This window comes from Gorilla gorilla, chromosome 9 (assembly GCF_029281585.2).
Source record: "Gorilla gorilla gorilla isolate KB3781 chromosome 9, NHGRI_mGorGor1-v2.1_pri, whole genome shotgun sequence".
Lineage (NCBI taxonomy): Eukaryota > Metazoa > Chordata > Mammalia > Primates > Hominidae > Gorilla > Gorilla gorilla.
In genome coordinates this window covers 54178203-54197262 of record NC_073233.2, presented here as the reverse complement: position 1 = coordinate 54197262, position 19060 = coordinate 54178203, and the positions used below count along the sequence as shown (strand labels likewise).

The following is a 19060-nucleotide window of genomic DNA, read 5'->3' as shown; positions in this document are numbered from 1 at the left end:
TCAGAAACTATACATAGAGTAGACCATGTTAAGTAATCTTGTTTCTTTTTTGGCTTTCCCTTGCATGTGAACCCCTGATTTATAGCACCTAGAATTTGAATGATCTGTTACAAGTCATTTTATATTTTATTTCTCCAGGCTCTGGAATGTTTTTGTCAGGCAGCATCTGAAGTAGGCAAAGAGGAATTCTTGGATCGCTTGATTCGCTCAGAGGATGGGGAGATCGTGTCTACCCCCAGGCTGCAGTATTATGACAAGGTACATCATGTCTTGGTTTGGCCTTATACCACCCTGTGTAAAAACACATTTGAAATACATTGCTTTGCTATTTTTGGAGAAAAATACTATAAAAATTTAGTTGCTCCCTGAACTTCCAAATTTAAAAAAAATGAATTTGCCTAGAGAAATTAAAGAAACATGGCCGGGCACGGTGGCTCATGACTGTAATCCCAGCACTTTGGGAGGCCAAGGCAGGCAGATCACCTGAGGTTAGGAGTTTGAGACCAGCCTGGCCAACATGCCAAAACCCTGCCTCTACTAAAAATACAAAAATTAGCCTGGCGTGGTGGCGGGTGCCTGTAATCCCACCTAGTTGGGAGGCTGAGGCAGGAGAATCACTTGAACTTTGAGGTGGAGGTTGTAGTGAGCCAAGATCGTGCCACTGCACTCTAGCCTGGGTGACAGAGCGAGACTCCATCTCCAAAAGAAACAAAAAGAAATTAAAGAAACATATTTTAAGTTAAAATTTTTTCCCAGGATCTATAATTAGGGTTAAATGGTGAAATGTGATAAATACTTTTAACTGAAATGAAATTTTCGTCATGGTATTTTATTAGCCCAGTTGCCATTAGAATTTTATTACTTAATTTGCACTTTACTAGTCTTGCTGATATTTCTGGGAATTGACTAGTAATGCTGTATTTAGCCTTAGTTTATAATTTGGACTTGAGGGTCCTCTTGATCTGTTTCCTGCCCCTCTTTCCTCTGGTCACTCCATTGTAACAATGGTGACCTTCTTACTGTCTCATTCAAGTCAAGCGCATGCTCTATTCTCTTAGGGCCTTTCTGCCTGCTGTTCTGTCAGCCTGAAATGCCCTTCCTCATACCCTCATTCCATTCAGGTCTCTGCTTATCTGTCACCTCCTCAGATAGTGCCCTCTGCCTGGCCTGTGCAGAAAAGCTTTTTTATTCATCCTGTTGTGCACACTTCCAGATTGTAAAACATTTCACCATACTTGATTTTATATTTTAGACTAGAATTTATCTGGATTTCCCACCAGAAAGTAAATGCCACAGAAGCAGTCTTCACTGTTTTGTTAATTGCTTATTAGATAAATAAATTTACACTGAAGTAGATTTGTAGCTCTTAATAACCCTTGGCCGGACGCGGTGGCTCACACCTGTAATCCCAGCACTTTGGGAGGCTGAGGTGGGCGGATCACGAGGTCAGGAGTTCGAGACCAGCCTGACCAACATGGTGAAACCCATCTCTACTAAAAGTATAAAAATTAGCCGGGCGTGGTGGTGTGCGCCTGTAATCCCAGCTACTTAGGAGCCTGAGGCAGGATAATCACTTGAACCCAGGAGGCAGTGGAGGTTGCAGTGAGCTGAGATTGTGCCACTGCACTCCAGCCTGGATGACAAAACAAGACTCCACCTCAAAAAAAAAAAAAAAAAAACCCTCTACTTTCCTACTAATGACAATTCTTTTGAATTCCAGTACAGCCTGGGTGACAGAGTGAGACCCTGTCTCAAAATTAAAAAAAAGTATTATGTGCTTTATATAATCGTATATACTATACTTTTTTTTTTTCCTTTTTTTTTGAGACGGAGTCTGTTGCCCAGTGCAGTAGTGCGATCTGGGCTCACTGCAACCTCCGTCTCCCAGGTTGAAGCGATTCTCCTGCCTCTGTGTCCCAGGTAGCTGGGATTACAGGTGTGCACCACCACACCCCACTAATTTTTGTATTTTTGGTAGGGACAGGGTTTCACCATGTTGGCCAGGCTGGTCTCGAACTCCTGGCCTCTAGTGATCCACCTGCCTCGGCCTCCCAAAGTGCTGGGATTATAGGCATGAGCCACAGTGCCTGGCCATGCTATACTTTTTATATGACTGGCAGCACAGTAGGTTTGTTTACACCAGCATCACCACAAACATGTGAGCAATACATGCGGTGGCTATGATGTCACTAGAAGATAAGAATTTTCCAGGTCCATTATAGTGGGTGCAGTGGCTCACGCCTGTAATCCCAACACTTTGAGAGGCTAAGGCAGGAGGATCACTGGGGCCTAGGAGTTTGAGATTAGCCCAGACAACATAGGAAGACCCCATCTCTACAAAAAATTAAAAAATTACCTGGGCATGGTGGTGCATGCCTGTGGTCCCAGCTGCTCAGGTAGCTGAGATGGGATGATCACTTGAGCCCAGGAGGTCGAGGCTACACTGAGCTATGATCATGCCACTGCACTCCAGCCTGGGCAACAGAGCAGGACCCTGTCTCAAAAAATTAATAAAAATAATTTTAAAACTTTTTATTTTATCTTCATCCTTTATAAATGCGTATTTTGGATGTGTCATACATATGTATTAGAGAATTGCACGTATATGAGATAGGGAAATGTGCATGGTTAGGGTAGCAGGCAGACGTTGACAGGGTGGACAATCAAAAATGTTTGTCAGGTCGGGCACAGTGGCTCACGCCTGTAACCTTAGCACTTTGGGAAGCTGAGGCAGGCAGATCACCTGAGGTCAGGGGATCAAAACCACTCTGACCACCATGGTGAAACCCATCTCTACTAAAAACACAAAAATTAGCTGAACGTGGTGGGGCATGCCTGTAATCCCAGCTACACAGGAGGCTGAGGCAGGAGAATCACTTGAACCCAGGAGGTGGGGGTTGCAGTGAGCCAAGATCACACCATTGTGCTCCAGTCTGATTGACAGAGACCCTGTCTCAAAAAAAAAAAAAAGGATTATGTCAGTCATTTAGTAAATTATCTTTAGGGTTTTTATAAAGCTATGGTGTTTATTTACTATTCTTTACATTCATCTGTGACTTGAACAGTTAGTAGTGAAATCGTATTTATTCTTTCATTCAACAAGCTTGCTTTTTTTTTTTTTTAATAATAGAGATGGGGTCTCACCATGTTGGTCAGAATGACAGGTGTGAGCCACCAGACCCAGCCTCAACAAGTATTTACGGAGAGACTACTGTATACTAGGCACTGAGGATAGAGACACGGTCGTGCTATACCACCCAGGGTGAAATGCAGTGGCAGGATTAAAGTTCACTGCAACCTTGAACTCCTGGGTTCAAGCAGTCTTTCCACCTCAGCCTCCCAAGTCGCTACAACTACAGGTGCATGCCACCACACGCAGCTAATTTTTAAAAAAATTTTTTTGTAGAGATGGGGGTCTTGCCATATTGCCCAGGCTGGCCTTGAGCAATCCTGCTGCTTCAGCCTCCCAGAGTACTGGGATTGGAGGTGTGAGCCACCATGCCGGCCTACTTACCTTTCTCAATAATTTTAAACCATAATTGAGTTTGAAGTACATTACAATATTAATTTTAATGGAAATTTCTTCTATTTCTCGTTAGGTTTTACGACTACTAGATGTCATTGGTTTGCCTGAACTGGTTATTCAGTTGGCTACATCAGCCATAACTGAAGCAGGTGATGACTGGAAAAGTCAGGTAAGAATTGGCTGCAATTTTGTTGTTTTCTTTAAGGTTTGTTGTGGGTGTAGTATGTTCATTTCTATTGCTCTTTTTGATATTTGATCTACATTTGATATTTAGGCTACTCTAAGGACATGTATTTTCAAACATCATTTGGATTTGGGTCACAATAGCCAAGCATATGAAGCCTTAACCCAAATTCCTGATTCCAGCAGGTAATTTCATGGCCTTTTTTAGAGAAGACAATTTACCAACTCTGTTTAACCTACTAAGATAGTTTGCCCTCATATTCCTTTCTTTCCTTCTAGGCAATTAGATTGTTTACGGCAGTTGGTGGTAGTTCTTTGTGAACGCTCACAGCTACAGGATCTTGTAGAGTTTCCCTATGTGAATCTGCATAATGAGGTAATTTTACTTAACCAGTGATGGCTTTCAACAAGTATGATGGTTGCCATGATTGCTACTGACTTAGTTATCTGATTGCTTCCCCTTCCCTAGGTTGTGGGAATAATTGAGTCACGTGCTAGAGCTGTGGACCTTATGACTCACAATTACTATGAACTTCTGTATGCCTTTCACATCTATCGCCACAATTACCGCAAGGGTGAGCAATGTAACCAGACAGTATCTTGCAGACAGCCTTATTAGTTTAATCATGTTTTACCAAAATATTGTGTGTTGGACTTAGGTAATTTTTAATATGTGTTTAAGTACAAGATTAGCTTAAACCTTGTGAAGATCACCTTGAAGATAGGCCCTTGCTTCCATTCTAGAACTTTCTCAAGGCATTGCCACTAAAATGGCATTCTGTGTGCATCTTCTGTCCAATTATAAAGGAAATTAGCACTGGGCTCAGTGGCTTACACATGTAATCCTAGCACTTTGGGAGGCCAAGGCAGGTGGATCACCTGAGGTCAGGAGTTCGAGACCAGCCTGGCCAACATGGCAAAACCCCTTCTCTACTAAAAATACAAAAATTAGCCATATGTGGTGGCGGGCACCTGTAATCCCAGCTACTCAGGAGGCTGAGGCAGGAGAATTGCTTGAACAGGGTGGGGCGGGGGGCGGAGGTTACAGTGAGCCAAGATCACGCCACTTCACTCCATCCTGGGCGAAAAGCAAAACTCCATCTCATAAATAAATAAAGGAAATTAGCTTTTTCACTAGAGACAGCATGAATTTTTGAGACTCGGTTTGAGTTCCTGTGCTATTTCACCATTAGCCTTCTCCCTTTCCACATTTCAGTTCTTAGAGCAAAATTCTGACTGCTTAAATGTGCTTAGGTTATGAGTATAATAGATGATATTCCGCATTAGCTGTGGTTAGATTGTCCCACATGCCCTCAATTAAATGCAAAGTCCTTAAAGAGGGGACTAAAATTTACATTTAGGGTTGGGCGTGGTGGCCCACGCCTATAATCCCAGTACTTGAGGAGGCTGAGGCAGGTGGATCGCTTAATGTCAGGAGTTCGAGACCAGCCTGGCCGACATGGTGAAATCCCCTCTCTACTGAAAATACAAAAAATAGCCGGGCATTGTGGCGGATGCCTGTAATCTCAGCTACTCTTGAACCCAGAAGGTGGAGGTTGCAGTGAGCCAAAATCATGTCACTGCACTCCAGCCTAGGTGACAGAGCGAGACCCTGTCTCAAAAAAAATTACATTTAGAAGTTATCAAATGATATCCTGGTGAATTCTTTTTTCTTCATTCAACTTTTTAATGTAAAATTTGTCAAGTGTACAGAAAAGTTAAAACATTAATGCAGTGAATATCTCCCTATATACCTTTCACCCAAATTCCCCAACTGTTAATATTTTACATCATTTTCTTATCTCTCTCCTCTTCCCTCCTTTCCTTTCTTCCCCCTTCCTTCCTCTCTCTCTCAATACCTATTTATTTATTTACTTACTTGTTTGTTTTTGCTGGTCCTTCTGGGAGGAAGTTAAAGACATCATGTTTTTTTAATGTCATCAGTTATTTAATTAGGTTCTTCTTAAGACATTTAGAACAGCAATTTGTAAGGATAAATTCCATTTGTCAGGGCAAACACAGATCACAGGTAGCCCTGGAGCTAAGGAATAGCTTTGATTTTTGGTAAAGTTCGTGAGTCCGCAGCTTTCTGATTGATCCTACTGTGCTCTGTAATCTCGTATTTCTCTTTTTCTGTGTGGAAGATCTCACCTTCCTGGTGTCTGGGCTTCCGCAGCTGCTCCTTTTTTTTTTTTTTTTTTGAGATGAAGTCTGACTCCGTTGCCCAGGGTAGAGTGCAGTGGCACCGTGTCTGCTCACTGCAACCTCCACCTCCCAGGTTCAAATTATTCTCCTGCCTCAGCCTCCCGAGTAGCTGGGATTACAGGTGCCTACCACCACGCCTGGTTAATTTTTTTATATTTTTAGTAGAAACGGGGTTTCACCATGTTGGTCAGGCTGGTCTTGAACTCCTGACCTCAGGTGATCCACCCACCTCCATTTCCCAAAGTGCTGGAATTACAGCCGTGAGCCACTGCACCTGGCCAATAATGTTTTTTATAGCGCATCCCTCCCATACTGCCCTCACCCTGGATCTAGAATACACACTGCATTTAGTTGTGCGATGTCTTTAGGCTCCTTTAATCTGGAGCCTCACTTTGCCTTTGATGACATTGATATTTTTGAAGCATATAGGTCAGTCATTTTTGTAGAATGTATCTTAATTTGGATTTATATTATCAATGAATTATTTATCAGAACAGCTAAAATGAACGGAATGTGAGATTGTTTTAAGATTATATTTTACAATATAGTCACTGTGGAATGTCTAACATTTTTGTACCATTTTTACTTAGAATTTTCTTTGGTTTCTTGCTGATTTTCATTGGAAAAAAATAGATGGAGTTTATTCATAGGCAGGTTCTTAACATTCCTAATAGTAAAACATATTTGCATATTCTTTATTTTCTTGAATCATATAGGAAGGGAAATAAAAATTTTTAAAGATCTCTCAGTATCTGCTTTCACAATAACATTATATCAACCTGCTTAGTACCAGTTTAGCAAGATTAATGTTCAGGTTTTTCTAGAGCAAGGCTGTTCTTCTGAAAGTGCCTTACATATTGCAGGTGTTCAAAAATATTTGTTGAAATGAAAAATAGCTTTATTTGAAAACTAAAAGAATTTTTAATGATATTTTAATTTCTGGAGTCCCATGCTGTCCCAGAACAATGGACTTTTCAGAATCTTATTGAACATGTGCAACTAAAATATTATAAAAATGAGAATCTTTGTTCTTTTTTTTTTTTTTTTTTTTTTTGAGACAGTCTCACTCTATCGATCAGCCTCGAGTGCAGTGTCTCGATCTCGGCTCACAGCAACCTCCACTTCCAGGTTCAAGCAATTCTCCTGCCTCAGCCTCTCGAGTAGCTGGGATTACAGGCGCCTACCACCATGCCCAGCTAGTTTTTGTTTTGTTTTGTTTTGTTTTGTTTTTGTTTGTTTGTTTTCGAGACAGAGTCCCGCTCTGTCGCCTAGGCTGGAGTTCAGTGGCATAATCTCGGCTCACTGCAACCTCCGCCTTCCCAGGTTCAAGCGATTCTCCTGCCTCAGACTCCTGAGTAGCTGGGACTGCAGGCATGCACCACCACGCCCGACAATTTTTTTTGCATTTTTAGTAGAGAGAGGGTTTCACCATGTGTTGGTCAGGCTGGTCTTGAACTCCTGACCTCAAAATGATCCACCCGCCTCAGCTTCCCAAAGTGCTGGGATTACAGGCATGAGTCACCACACCCAGCCCCTAATTTTTCTATTTTTAGTAGAGACGACGTTTCACCACGTTGGTCAGGCTGGTCTTGAATTTCTGGACTCGGGTGATCTGCCCACCTCTGCCTCCCAAAGTGCTGGGATTACAGGCGTGAGCCACTGTGCCCAACTGTTTTTGTTTTTGAGATGGAGTCTCGCTCTGTTGCCCAGGCTGGAGTGCAGTGGTGCAATCTCGGCTCACTGCAAACTCCGCCTCCCGGGTTCACGCCATTCTCCTGCCTCAGCCTCCCGAGGCTGCCACCATGCCTAGCTATTTTTTTGTATTTTTAGTAGAGACGGGGTTTCACCCTGTTGGCCAGGATGGTCTCGATCTCCTGACCTCATGATCCGCCCGTCTTGGCCTCCCAGAGTGCTGGGATCACAGGCATGAGCCACCGCGCCCACTATCTTGACCATTTTTTTTAAGTGTACAGTTCAGGAGTGTTAAGTGCATTCACAATATTGTGTAACCAATCTCCAGAACACTTTTCATCTTGCAAAACTGAAGCTATATACCCATTAAACAACTACTTGTTCCTCCCAACCCCGATTCCCTGGCAACCACCATTTTACCGCCCATCTCTATGAATTTGGCTGCTTGAATCATATAGTATGTGTCTTTTTGTGACTGTCTTATTTCACCTAGCATAATGTCTTCAAGGTTCATCCTTGTAGTGGCGTCAGAATTTTCTTCTTTAAAAACGTCTTTAAAAATTAGCCAGGTGTGGTGGTGGGCGCCTGTAATCCTGGCTACTTGTGGGGCTGAGGCAGGAGAATCGCTTGAACCCAGGAAGCAGAAGTTGCAATGAGCTGAGACTGCACCATTGCATGCCACCTTTGGCAACAAGAACAAAACTCCGTCTCAAAAAAAAAAAAACAAAACAGATATCTTACAGATAATTAAATGATTTTCTGTTGTATTTATATGTCAAATTTTGTTCATCCATCAATGGACACTTGGATTGCTTTCACCTTTGGCTATTGTGGATAATGCTGATATGAACATGGGTGTAGAAATATCTCTTTGAGACCCCTCTTTTCATTATTTGGGGTATATACCCAAAAGTGGAATTACTGGATGACATGATAATTTCACTTTTAATTTTTTGAGGAACTGCCATACTGTTTTCCATAGCAGCTGCACCATTTGACATTCCCAGCAACAGTACAAAAGCGTTCCAGTTTCTCCACATCCTCACCAACATGTGATTTTGGGGAGGGGGGGCAGGGATTACATCAAACCCAATTTTGTTTTAAATTTTAACATTTGATTAGGGATAGCATTCTCCCTGCGTATCTCTAGAGAAACACATTTTGGAAGGCTGGGCGTGGTGGCTCACACCTGTAATCCTAGCACTTTGGGAGGCCAAGGTGGGTGGATCACGAGGCCACAAATTCGAGACCAACATGGTGAAACTCTCTACTAAACTCTCTACCAAAAATACAAAAATTAGCCGGGCGTGGTGGTCGTGTGCCTATAATCCCAGCTACTCAGGAGTCTGAGGCAGGAGAATCGCTTGAACCAGGGAGGCGAAGGTTGCAGTGAGCTGAGATCAAGCCATTGCACTCCAGCCTGGGCGACAGAGCAAGACTCTGTCTCCAAAAAAAAGAAAAAAAAATTTGGAAGTTCTAAAGTCTAATTTATTATCTCCTCATAGCTGGCACAGTGATGTTTGAGTATGGAATGCGGCTTGGCAGAGAAGTTCGAACTCTCCGGGGACTTGAGAAACAAGGCGACTGTTATCTGGCTGCTCTTAATTGTTTACGACTTATTCGTCCAGAATATGCGTGGATTGTGCAGCCAGTGTCTGGTGCAGTGGTATGAAAACATTTCATCCTGGAATTTTGGGGTTCATCCTGGAACAAGTAAATCTACTTGTTTTGGTCCTTTCAAAACTATTATGTCATTTTGCTTCTTTTGATTTACAATTTCTACTGAGATATTTGTGAAAAAAATCTATGTTTACAATTCAATTGTTGTATATTACTACCCCTTTAGTTCTCAAGTTCAGAATTATTGTAGGAAGAAATATTGCAGAGTGGTTTTGGAGTTAGACCTGACCCAATTCAGACAAGTTACTTAATCTTTTGTCGTTCTCTGGCATAAAATACGGATGATATCTACTTTATAGGATTGTTTGGGTATTAATGAGATAATTCAAGTCGATTGCTTAGAACAGTAACAGTGCCTGGCCCACAAACTGTGCTCAGTAAATGGTAGCTGCTTTTATTTCTATTGTGTTTGTTAATGCAGTCTACAGTTACTGTTTTAAAGGACACACACTTTGAGTTTTTCCTATCATACTGATGGGTCAGATACATGCAGCTGTTTCTGTTATATATAACTCTGGAACCGAGAAAAATTAGTTGATTTACATGGAGATCAAATCCCTGTCCTTGGACTCAGTAATATGTTATGGTTAAGTTAACAACTTGGCAAAGAACTTCTTTCTTTGTCTCATAGTTACAGTACCTCTGTAAGAAGAGCTCTGCTGGTCGAAACAAAAATAATTTCCATTGAGAAAATTTAAGCATAAAAGCTCTGAATCACAGTTAATGATATCAAAATAAAATACTGATTTTCACAGTTAAATTGCTTGTTTTGTTTTATCAGTATGATCGCCCTGGAGCATCCCCTAAGAGGAATCATGATGGAGAATGCACAGCTGCCCCCAGTGAGTCAGGAGTCTCACACTGGTTCTTTGCTAGACAGTAGTAATATTGTTATTGTTAGTTGTATTATGATAGAAATATGTAGTTAAATAAGCTACATATAATAGTAATATATAAATGTTATAGTAGTAACAGTTGCCCTTGTAAAACACAAGTTTTAACTGCAGGCACCTATTATACACAGATTTTTGTTTTCAATAAGTATATTGGATTCTTTTTCTGGAGATTGTCACAATTTGAAAAAACTCCCAGTTGAACCACATAGCCTAGAAATATTGAAAAAGTTAAGGAAGCCGGGTGTGGTGGCTCACACCTGTAATCCCAGCACCTTGGGAGGCTGAGGCAGGTGGATCACCTGAGGTCAGGTGTTCAAGACCAGCCTGGTCAGTGTGGCGAAACCCCATCTCTACTAAAAATACAAAAATTAGCTAGGCAGTAGTGGCCCTCACCTGTAATCCCAGCTACTCAGGAGGCTGAGGCAGGAGAATTGCTTGAATCCAGGAAGCGGAGGTTGCCGTCAGCACACATTGTGCCACTGCACTCCAGCCTGGGCAACAGAGTAAGACTCCGCCTCAAAAAAAATAATGTTTAGTGGGACCCATACGAAGTGTCACTAGTGACGCTGGAAGTGCTCCCAAAGAGCAGAAAAAAGTCATAACATGACAAGAAAGAGTTGAACTGCTTGATATCTACTGTAGATTGAGGCCGGCAGCTGAGGTTGCCTGCCATTTCAAGAAAAATGAATTCAGTGTAAGGAACATTGTAAAAAAAAAGAAGAGAAAATTTGTGAAGCTGTTGCTTCAGCTTCGCCAGTAGGTACAAAAACCTTGTGCTTTTTGCAAAATACATTTTTATCTCATATTGAAAATCCAGCTTTTATGTGGGTACAGTATTGCTATAAAAAAAAGGCATATCTATAGACTCTAACATGATTTGCAAAAAAAAAAAGTTATTACACAACAACTTAAAGCAAAAGGAAGATAAAAGATCTAAAGCTGGAGAATTTAATGCCAGCAAAGGATGGTTTGACAATTTAAGAAAGAGATATGGCTTTTAAAATGTCAAGATACAGGAGAAGCAGCTTCTGCTGACCAAGGAGCAGCAGAAGAGTTCCCAGACACCATTAAGGAAAATCACTAAGGGGAAAGGACACTTGCCTAAACCTGTTTGTTTTTGTTTTTGAAACAGGGTCTCACTGTGTTGCCTAGGCTGCAATGCAGTGACACAATCATGGCTCACTGCAGCCTCAAACTCCTGGACTCAAGCAATCCTCCTACCTCGGACTCCCACAGTGCTGGGACTACAGGGATGAGCCACTGTGCCTGCCTTCCCTATGATTTTCTTAATAACATTTTCTTTTAAGAGTACAGTATAGGCCGGGTGCGGTGGCTCATGCCTATAATCCCTGCACTTTGGGAGGCTGAGGCGGGCGGATCACCTCAGGTCAGGAATTCAAGACCAGCCTGGCCAACATGATGAAACCCCGTCTCTAGTAAAACTACAAAAAATCAGCTGGGTGTGGTGGCAGGTGCCTGTAATCCCAGCTGCTCAGGCGGCTGAGGCAGGAGAATTGCTTGAACTCGGGAGGCTGAGGTTGCAGTGGGCTGAGATCGCACCACTGCACTCCAGCCTGGGCAACAAGAGCAAGACTCCGTCTCAAAACAACCACAACCAAGAGTACAGTATATAGGCCAGGCACAGTGACTCACGCCTGTAATCCCAGCACATTGGGAGGCCAAGGCAGACAGACCACCTGAGCTTGGGAGTTTGAGACCAGCCTGACCAACATGGAGAAACCCTGTCTCTACTAAAAATAAAAAATTAGCTGGGCGTGGTGGCGCATTCCTGTAATCCTAGCTACTTGGGAGGCTGAGGCAGAAACATCACTTGTACCCGGGAGGGAGAGGTTGCAGTGAGCCGAGATCGCGCCATTGCACTCCAGTCTGGGCAATAAGGGCGAAACTCTGTCTCAAAAAAAAAAAAAAAAAGTACAGTATATAAAATACAAAACGTGTGAATTGACTGTTTAGGTTGTCAGTAAGGCTTCTGGTCAGTAGTAGGCTATTAGTAGCTAAGATTTTGGGTAATGAAATGTCACATGCAGAGTTTCAACTGCTCAGGAGCCAGCATCCCTAACCCCTGCATTGTTCAAGGGTCAACTATACATGTAATTTAGACAGTAGTTATATTGTAACATATACAGTTACATTGTTACATACTATACATAGTAGTAACATTGTTATATACTATATATTATAATAATTACATTGCTGTAAAAATATTGTAAAGTTCCTTCTTTTTAGTTTATTTTCAGCATTCTAATCTGCTAAAGGTTGTCTGGTAGCACTTCGAAAATGTTGTACAACAGTAAGAGAAATGAAAATGCTTAAATAAGAGTGTGGTTTTTTTCTTGTATGTTGTATTTAAATCAGCTTAGTTCCAAGCTTTTCTTTATCAGGTTCTTTTGCTATTTCCACAGAGGCATGATATCCTTCCATAAAGAGCCGAGGCTCTAGATTTGGACACACCTAGTTTTAATTCTGCCTCTCACAGTTTGGTCATATTTCTTTCTTATTGATAGAGATGACAGACAGTATTTCACAATTATAATAGTTAAATGAGGCCAGGTGCAGTGGCTCATGCCTTGTAATCCCAGCATTTTGGGAGGCCAAGGCAGGAGGGTCATTTGAGCTCAGGAGTTCAAGACCAGCCTGGGCAACATAGCAAGACCCCGTAGAAAAAAAATTTTTTAGGCTGGGCACAGTGGCTCATGCCTGTAATCCCAGCACGTTGGGAGGCTGAGGTGGCTGGATCACCTGAGGTCAGGAGTTTAAGAACATCTGGCCAACATGGTAAAATCCCGTGTCTACTAAAAATACAAAAATTAGCTGGGCATGGTGGTGCACACCTGTAATCCCAGCTACTCGGAAGGCTGAGGCAGGAGAATCACATGAACCCAAGAGGCGGAGGTTGCAGTGAGCCGAGATCATGCCACTGCACTCCATCCAGCCTGGGTGACAGATCGAGATTTGTTTCCTTAAAAAAAAAAAAAAGTTTAAAGAGTTAAATGAAATTACATGTAGTACCTTGTAAGCACCTCCTCAACTGCAGTCGTTAAAATACTTTGATTTGACATGGGATATTGCATAATTTGTTTAAGTTAGCATTTATTTAGTGCCCTATTTTCTCCTTCCTTCATGCATTTGGAAATTAGATTGAATGTTACTTAATGTTCAGTGGAAATTGACAGGTTGCGTTAATCTGATGGATACTTCTTTGTATTTTGGGAGTTCAAAATATTTTTCTTTGATGTATAGCAAATCGACAAATTGAAATCCTGGAACTGGAAGATCTGGAGAAAGAGTGTTCCTTGGCTCGCATCCGCCTCACTTTGGCTCAGCATGATCCATCAGCAGTTGCAGTTGCTGGTAGGAATTCAAGAGTTAAAGCCTCTGACTTGTCAGCACCACAAGCACATTTTAGGTCCAGGCAGTGTATGTAGCATGGTAGATGGGTATAAAGCATGGGTTATTACTCAGAGATACTCATCAACAAAACAAAATCTTTGGTTTCATTTGTGTATACCTTGGCTACACGAAATAATCTTTTTCCATTTTCACAGGAAGTTCATCAGCAGAGGAAATGGTCACTCTCTTGGTTCAGGCGGGCCTCTTTGACACTGCCATATCACTCTGTCAGACTTTTAAGCTTCCCTTAATGCCAGTCTTTGAAGGGCTTGCCTTCAAGTATGTATAAAATTATTTTTTTATAGTCTTTTCTAATGCAAATATATTATCCTCTTGCTCAGTGTGAAACAGTCGTCATAAGCCAAGTAGCCCATATACCATTTATGGTTTGAAGAAGTGTTTTGTTTAATCCATACAAGCATTCTTAAAAAGAATTTCAGGCTGAGCGCAGTGGCTCACGCCTGTAATCCCAGCACTTTGGGAGGCCGAGGCGGGCGGATCACGAGGCCAGGAGATCAAGACCATCCTGGCTAACACGGTGAAACCCCGTCTCTACTAAGAATAATACAAAAAAATTAGCCGGGCGTGGTGGCGGGCGCCTGTAGTCCCAGCTACTCGGGAGGCTGAGGCAGGAGAATGGTGTGAACCTGGGAGGTGGAGCTTGCAATGAGCCGAGATCGTGCCACTGCACTCCAGCCTGGGCGACAGAGCGAGACTCTATCTCAAAAAAAAAGAAGAAGAATTTCTTGGCCAGGCACGGTGGCTCACATTTGTAATCCTACTAATACTTTGGGAGGCTGTGGCGGGTGGATCACTTGGGACCAGCCTGGCCAACATGGTGAAACCCTGTCTCTACTAAAAATACAAAAATTAGCCAGGTGTGGCACACAACAGTAATTTCAGCCTCTCAGGAGGCTTAGGCACAAGGATCTCTTGAACTTGGGAGGCAGAGGTTGCAGTGAGCTGAGATCGCGCCTCTGCACTCGAGCCTGGGCAACAAAGCAAGACTCTGTTTCAAAAAAAAAAAAAAGAAGTTTGTGAATTAGAAATAATTTTGAACTTTCAGAATTTTTCAGCCGGGTGCAGTGGCTTACGCCTGTAATGCCATCACGTTGGGAGGCCAAGGTGGGCAGATCACTTGAGGTCAGGAGTTCAAGACCTGCCCGGCCAACATGGCGAAACCCCATCTCTACTAAAAATACAAAAGTTAGCCAGGAGAGGTGGCGTGTGCCTATAATCCCAGCTACTTGGGAGGCTAAGGCAGGAGAATCGCTTGAGCCTGGGAGACGGAGGTTACAGTGAGTTGAGATTGCGCCACTGCATATCAGCCTGGGCAACAGAGCGAGACTCCATCTTAATTAAAAAAAGAAAAAAGAGGCCAGGTGCGGTGGCTCATGCCTGTTATCCCAGGACTTTGGGAGACCTAGGCGGGCGGATCATGAGGTCAGGAGATCAAGACCATCCTGGCTAACACAGTGAAACCCCGTCTCTACTAAATATACAAAAAATTAGCCAGGCATGGTGGCATGGGCCTGTAGTCCCAGCTACTCAGGAGGCTGAGGCAGGAGAATCACTTGAACCTGGGAGGCAGAGGTTGCAGTGAGCCGAGATTGCGCCACTGCACTGCAGCCTGGGTGACAGAGCAAGACTCCATCTCAAAAAAAGAAAAAAGAAAAAAGAATTTTTCATCATTAATTTTATCTTGGAAGTAAATTGTCTCTTAATGCTTACTCATGTTCTTGTAGGTATCCAGTTGTGTAACTTGAGGAAGAGATGAGCCAATATTCCAGTAGTGAATTCAGCCAAAGACTAGAGATGAAGTTGTCATCTATCTCTCTAGTTTTAGTATCAAATTAAAGTGGTACGTTTCAGCGTTCAGTTTTCAAGTGTGGAACCATTTTCATTCCAGATGCATCAAATTGCAATTTGGAGGAGAGGCAGCACAAGCAGAAGCCTGGGCCTGGCTAGCAGCCAATCAGCTCTCATCTGTCATCACTACTAAGGAGTCTAGGTACAACCCTGGTGTTCAACCCTGGGTGGTTTTGCCTTTCTAAAAGCTGTAACTGTCTTTCTCTGACTAAATTGTCCTACATAGATCATTTCACTTTTTTCTTTCTTTTTGGCTAAGTTTTTATAGGGGCTGGAAAGTTTATAATTAAGGTGACATCATGTCATTTATTGTCCAAACTAGGATGTCTTTGCCTATGAAATGTCTCCTTCTCCATATCCCCCTCCTCAAAGACTTACTGTTTCATATCAGGAAAGGGTACTCTTACAGGCAAAAATCTGTATTTACTTGTTGCAGAGTGTTATCCTCCTTTTTTCCCCCATTTCTTCCATTGAGCAGTCACTGCATGGTTTCGTCACAGTGTCCTCTTATAGCTTGTCTCCAGCTGCTGTTCAGCAGTCTGTCACCCATCAGCCCCCATCATCCACTATACCTTCTTCAGATCTCCTCTGTTCGTATACTTCCCCAGTGCACCCACTTTGTGTCCACGTAAATGTACTTCAGCTTCTTCAGAAACCTTCTCTAACATTCCTAACCCTCAGTAAACGTCGCTTTCTGAACTGCATTTGCACTTGGTATTATACAGCTTAGCACTTTAGAGTGATAGCACTTTAGAATTTGGAAGTTCTCTGACATTAGTTTTCAACCCCTAAATTAGCACATCAGAATAACTTATTAAAATACAGATTATGAGAAATCACCCTAGTCTTCTAAGTTAGAACTTCTGCATGATTCTAATGCTTGATCAGGTTTGAGAACCAGTGTTCTGAACCAGTTTCTTGTTTTAGAAATGCAGAAACAAAGGAGTTAAATGAATTATGCATTAATAGCCAAACAAATAACGTTCATTTACTAAATACGTTTGTTTACTAAATACTAAATACGTTAGTGGGAGAGGAATATACGAACCCAAGACATCTAGTTTCTAGTGCTATCCCCATAAGTCACATTAGCCCAAATAATATTTGTTCCCATTTAGCTATATTATTGATTCAGTTGTTAATTTCTAAAGTTTTTCTTGTAAGGCTGGGCATGGTGACTCCTGCCTGTAATCCCAACACTTAGGGAGGACAAGGTCGGAGGATCACTTTAGCTCTGGAGTTTAATACCAGCGTGGACAACATAGCAAGTCCTTGTCTCTACAAAACATAAACAAAATTAGCTGGGCATAGTGGTGCATGCCTGTATTCCCAGCTATTTAGGAAGCTGAAATGGGAGAATCTGGGGCTGAGGCTGCAGTGAGCTGAGATCACACCACTCCACTCTAGCCTGGGTGACAGAGCAAGACCCTGTCTCAAAAAAAAGTTTTCCTTGTAAATACATGCTTTGAATGGTACTCTAAATAGCTATTAAGAATCTGAAACTCATTAGTCATTTTTGTTTTTTTCAAGTGCTACAGATGAAGCATGGCGACTATTATCCACTTACCTGGAGAGGTACAAAGTCCAGAATAACTTGTATCACCACTGTGTAATCAACAAGCTCTTGTCTCATGGAGTGCCTCTGCCTAATTGGCTTATAAACAGTTACAAGGTAAACGGATTATAACTTGTACAGAGTAAGAACCCACTCTTTATCATTCTGGATAACTTCATGAGATGATTAAAAATATGGACTGATTGCAGTGGCTCATACCTGTCATGCCCGCACATTGGTAGGCCAACAGGGGAGGATGGCTTGAGCCCAGGAGTTTGAGACCAGCTTGGGCAACACAGGGAGACCCCATCTCTATTTAAATTTAGAAATATATAAAGAAAAAAAAAGATGGGGTGATAACTTATGGGAACATATTGACTTATGTACTTTGGGAAGCTTTTCATCATAGCTAAAACCATAAGAACAATTCAAATTCATTTCCACAGTACTACTGTGTATTTAGATTTGAAGTTTCATAGGTTAGTAATTAGGTTAATGACTACTATTATATTCACTGAACAATGAGTTTATATTTAGAACAATGAGCATATGCATGACACAGGATTTACTCTTCATACATCAAAAAACTCACAGGAGTCAGTGGAGTACTTTTCAAATAATATAACACTATGGCTGGTCTGAGTGCCGTGGTGTTTACAACTAATTGAGCACAACCAGTTTCCGATTGGTTCCTTCTCCACTCCCACTATTTCACCTATTAAAAATCAAAAACGGGTTCTTAGACTGTCTGCATCAGAATTATTCAGATGGCAGTCTTCTTCAAAATACAGATTCCTCATCCTAGACTTACAGAATCAGATTATCTCAGGCTAGGAGCCAGAAATCTACATTTTAAGAAGCTCCTAATTTGATTTTGATGCATGCTAAAGTTTGAGAACTTCTGCATCTGAACCACCTTTAGTAGGATAAGGAAAGAGAAAATCTAAAGCTTAAAATCAGGAAAGTTTCCTTTGTTTTGTTTTGTTTTTTGTTTTTTGGGTTTTTTTTTGTTTTTTTTTTTGTTTTTTAAGGTAGAAAGGAGGCCGGGCACGGTGACTCATGCCTGTAAACCCAGCGCTTTGGGAGGCCAAGGCAGGCAGATCACCTGAGGTCAGGAATTCAAGACCAGCCTGGCCAACATCGTGAAACCCCATCTCCACTAAAAACACAAAAATTATCTGGATGTGATGGTGCGTGCCTGTAATCTCAGCTACTCCGGAGGCAGAGGTTACAGTGATCTGAGGTTGCACCACTGCCCCCAAGCCTGGGCGACAGAGCAAGACTCTGTCTCAAAAAAAATAAATAAATAGGAAAGTAGGGAAGGCAGCTAAGATGGTAAAGGTAAGATTGTGATCAAATGGGAATATAGAAAGCATGCTTAATTAATAGAGCTCTTCCAAATAGAGACTTCAGATTTAAAGCTGGTAATTCTTTGAACTTCTTTTGCATTTGTCATTCATATATTTCTTATTATGTGAATATATTGTCACTTTAGTGTTCAGGAAAAGTTTGTTGACTTTACAACTGTGGAAACTGAAGTGGAGAGAAGTTAAAATATGTCTTAGGTCGTAAAACAGGGGAAGAAGGCTATTTAACAGATAAGGGCCTCCCAAACTGCCTAGAGGTAATGGCTCTTAGGGATTTAACTTTTTTTTTTTTCCTAACTCCCCAGATTTGTTATCAGCTCTTATCCTAAGATACAGATGAGTAAACCAAGCCACTGGTTTAATTATATTGAGAAATACAAATGTTAGGGAATCAGCCACTCAACATTCTTTGGTCAGTACTCAAGTAGGAGGGAAATAGGTACATATTCTTAATCACTGACTTTTCACAGAAGGTTGATGCTGCTGAATTGCTTCGTTTATACTTAAACTATGACCTTTTAGAAGAAGCTGTGGATTTGGTATCAGAATATGTGGATGCTGTATTGGGAAAAGGACATCAATACTTCGGAATTGAGGTAGGCATATACAAATGGTCCCCAATTTACAATGGTTTGACTTACGATTTTTCAACTTTACAATGGTTTGAAAGTGATGA

General features: G+C 41.8%; 1 protein-coding gene across 3 annotated transcripts in view; it reads left to right on the top strand.

Moving 5' to 3' along the window:
• Positions 1–19060, top strand: part of NUP160 (nucleoporin 160) — a 74652-nt gene that overhangs the window by 50714 nt on the left and 4878 nt on the right. For 2 of the 3 annotated variants that reach the window (XM_004051075.4, XM_055354941.2), the window contains 12 exons: positions 139–258; positions 3600–3695; positions 3801–3895; positions 3989–4085; positions 4179–4284; positions 9112–9272; positions 10068–10128; positions 13444–13554; positions 13749–13872; positions 15503–15604; positions 16993–17134; positions 18855–18980. In XM_004051075.4, coding sequence (XP_004051123.1) covers positions 139–258; positions 3600–3695; positions 3801–3895; positions 3989–4085; positions 4179–4284; positions 9112–9272; positions 10068–10128; positions 13444–13554; positions 13749–13872; positions 15503–15604; positions 16993–17134; positions 18855–18980 — 1341 coding nt within the window. The remainder of the gene's footprint in view (positions 1–138; positions 259–3599; positions 3696–3800; positions 3896–3988; positions 4086–4178; positions 4285–9111; positions 9273–10067; positions 10129–13443; positions 13555–13748; positions 13873–15502; positions 15605–16992; positions 17135–18854; positions 18981–19060) is intronic. The other variant, XM_063711198.1, reaches the window with a different exon arrangement.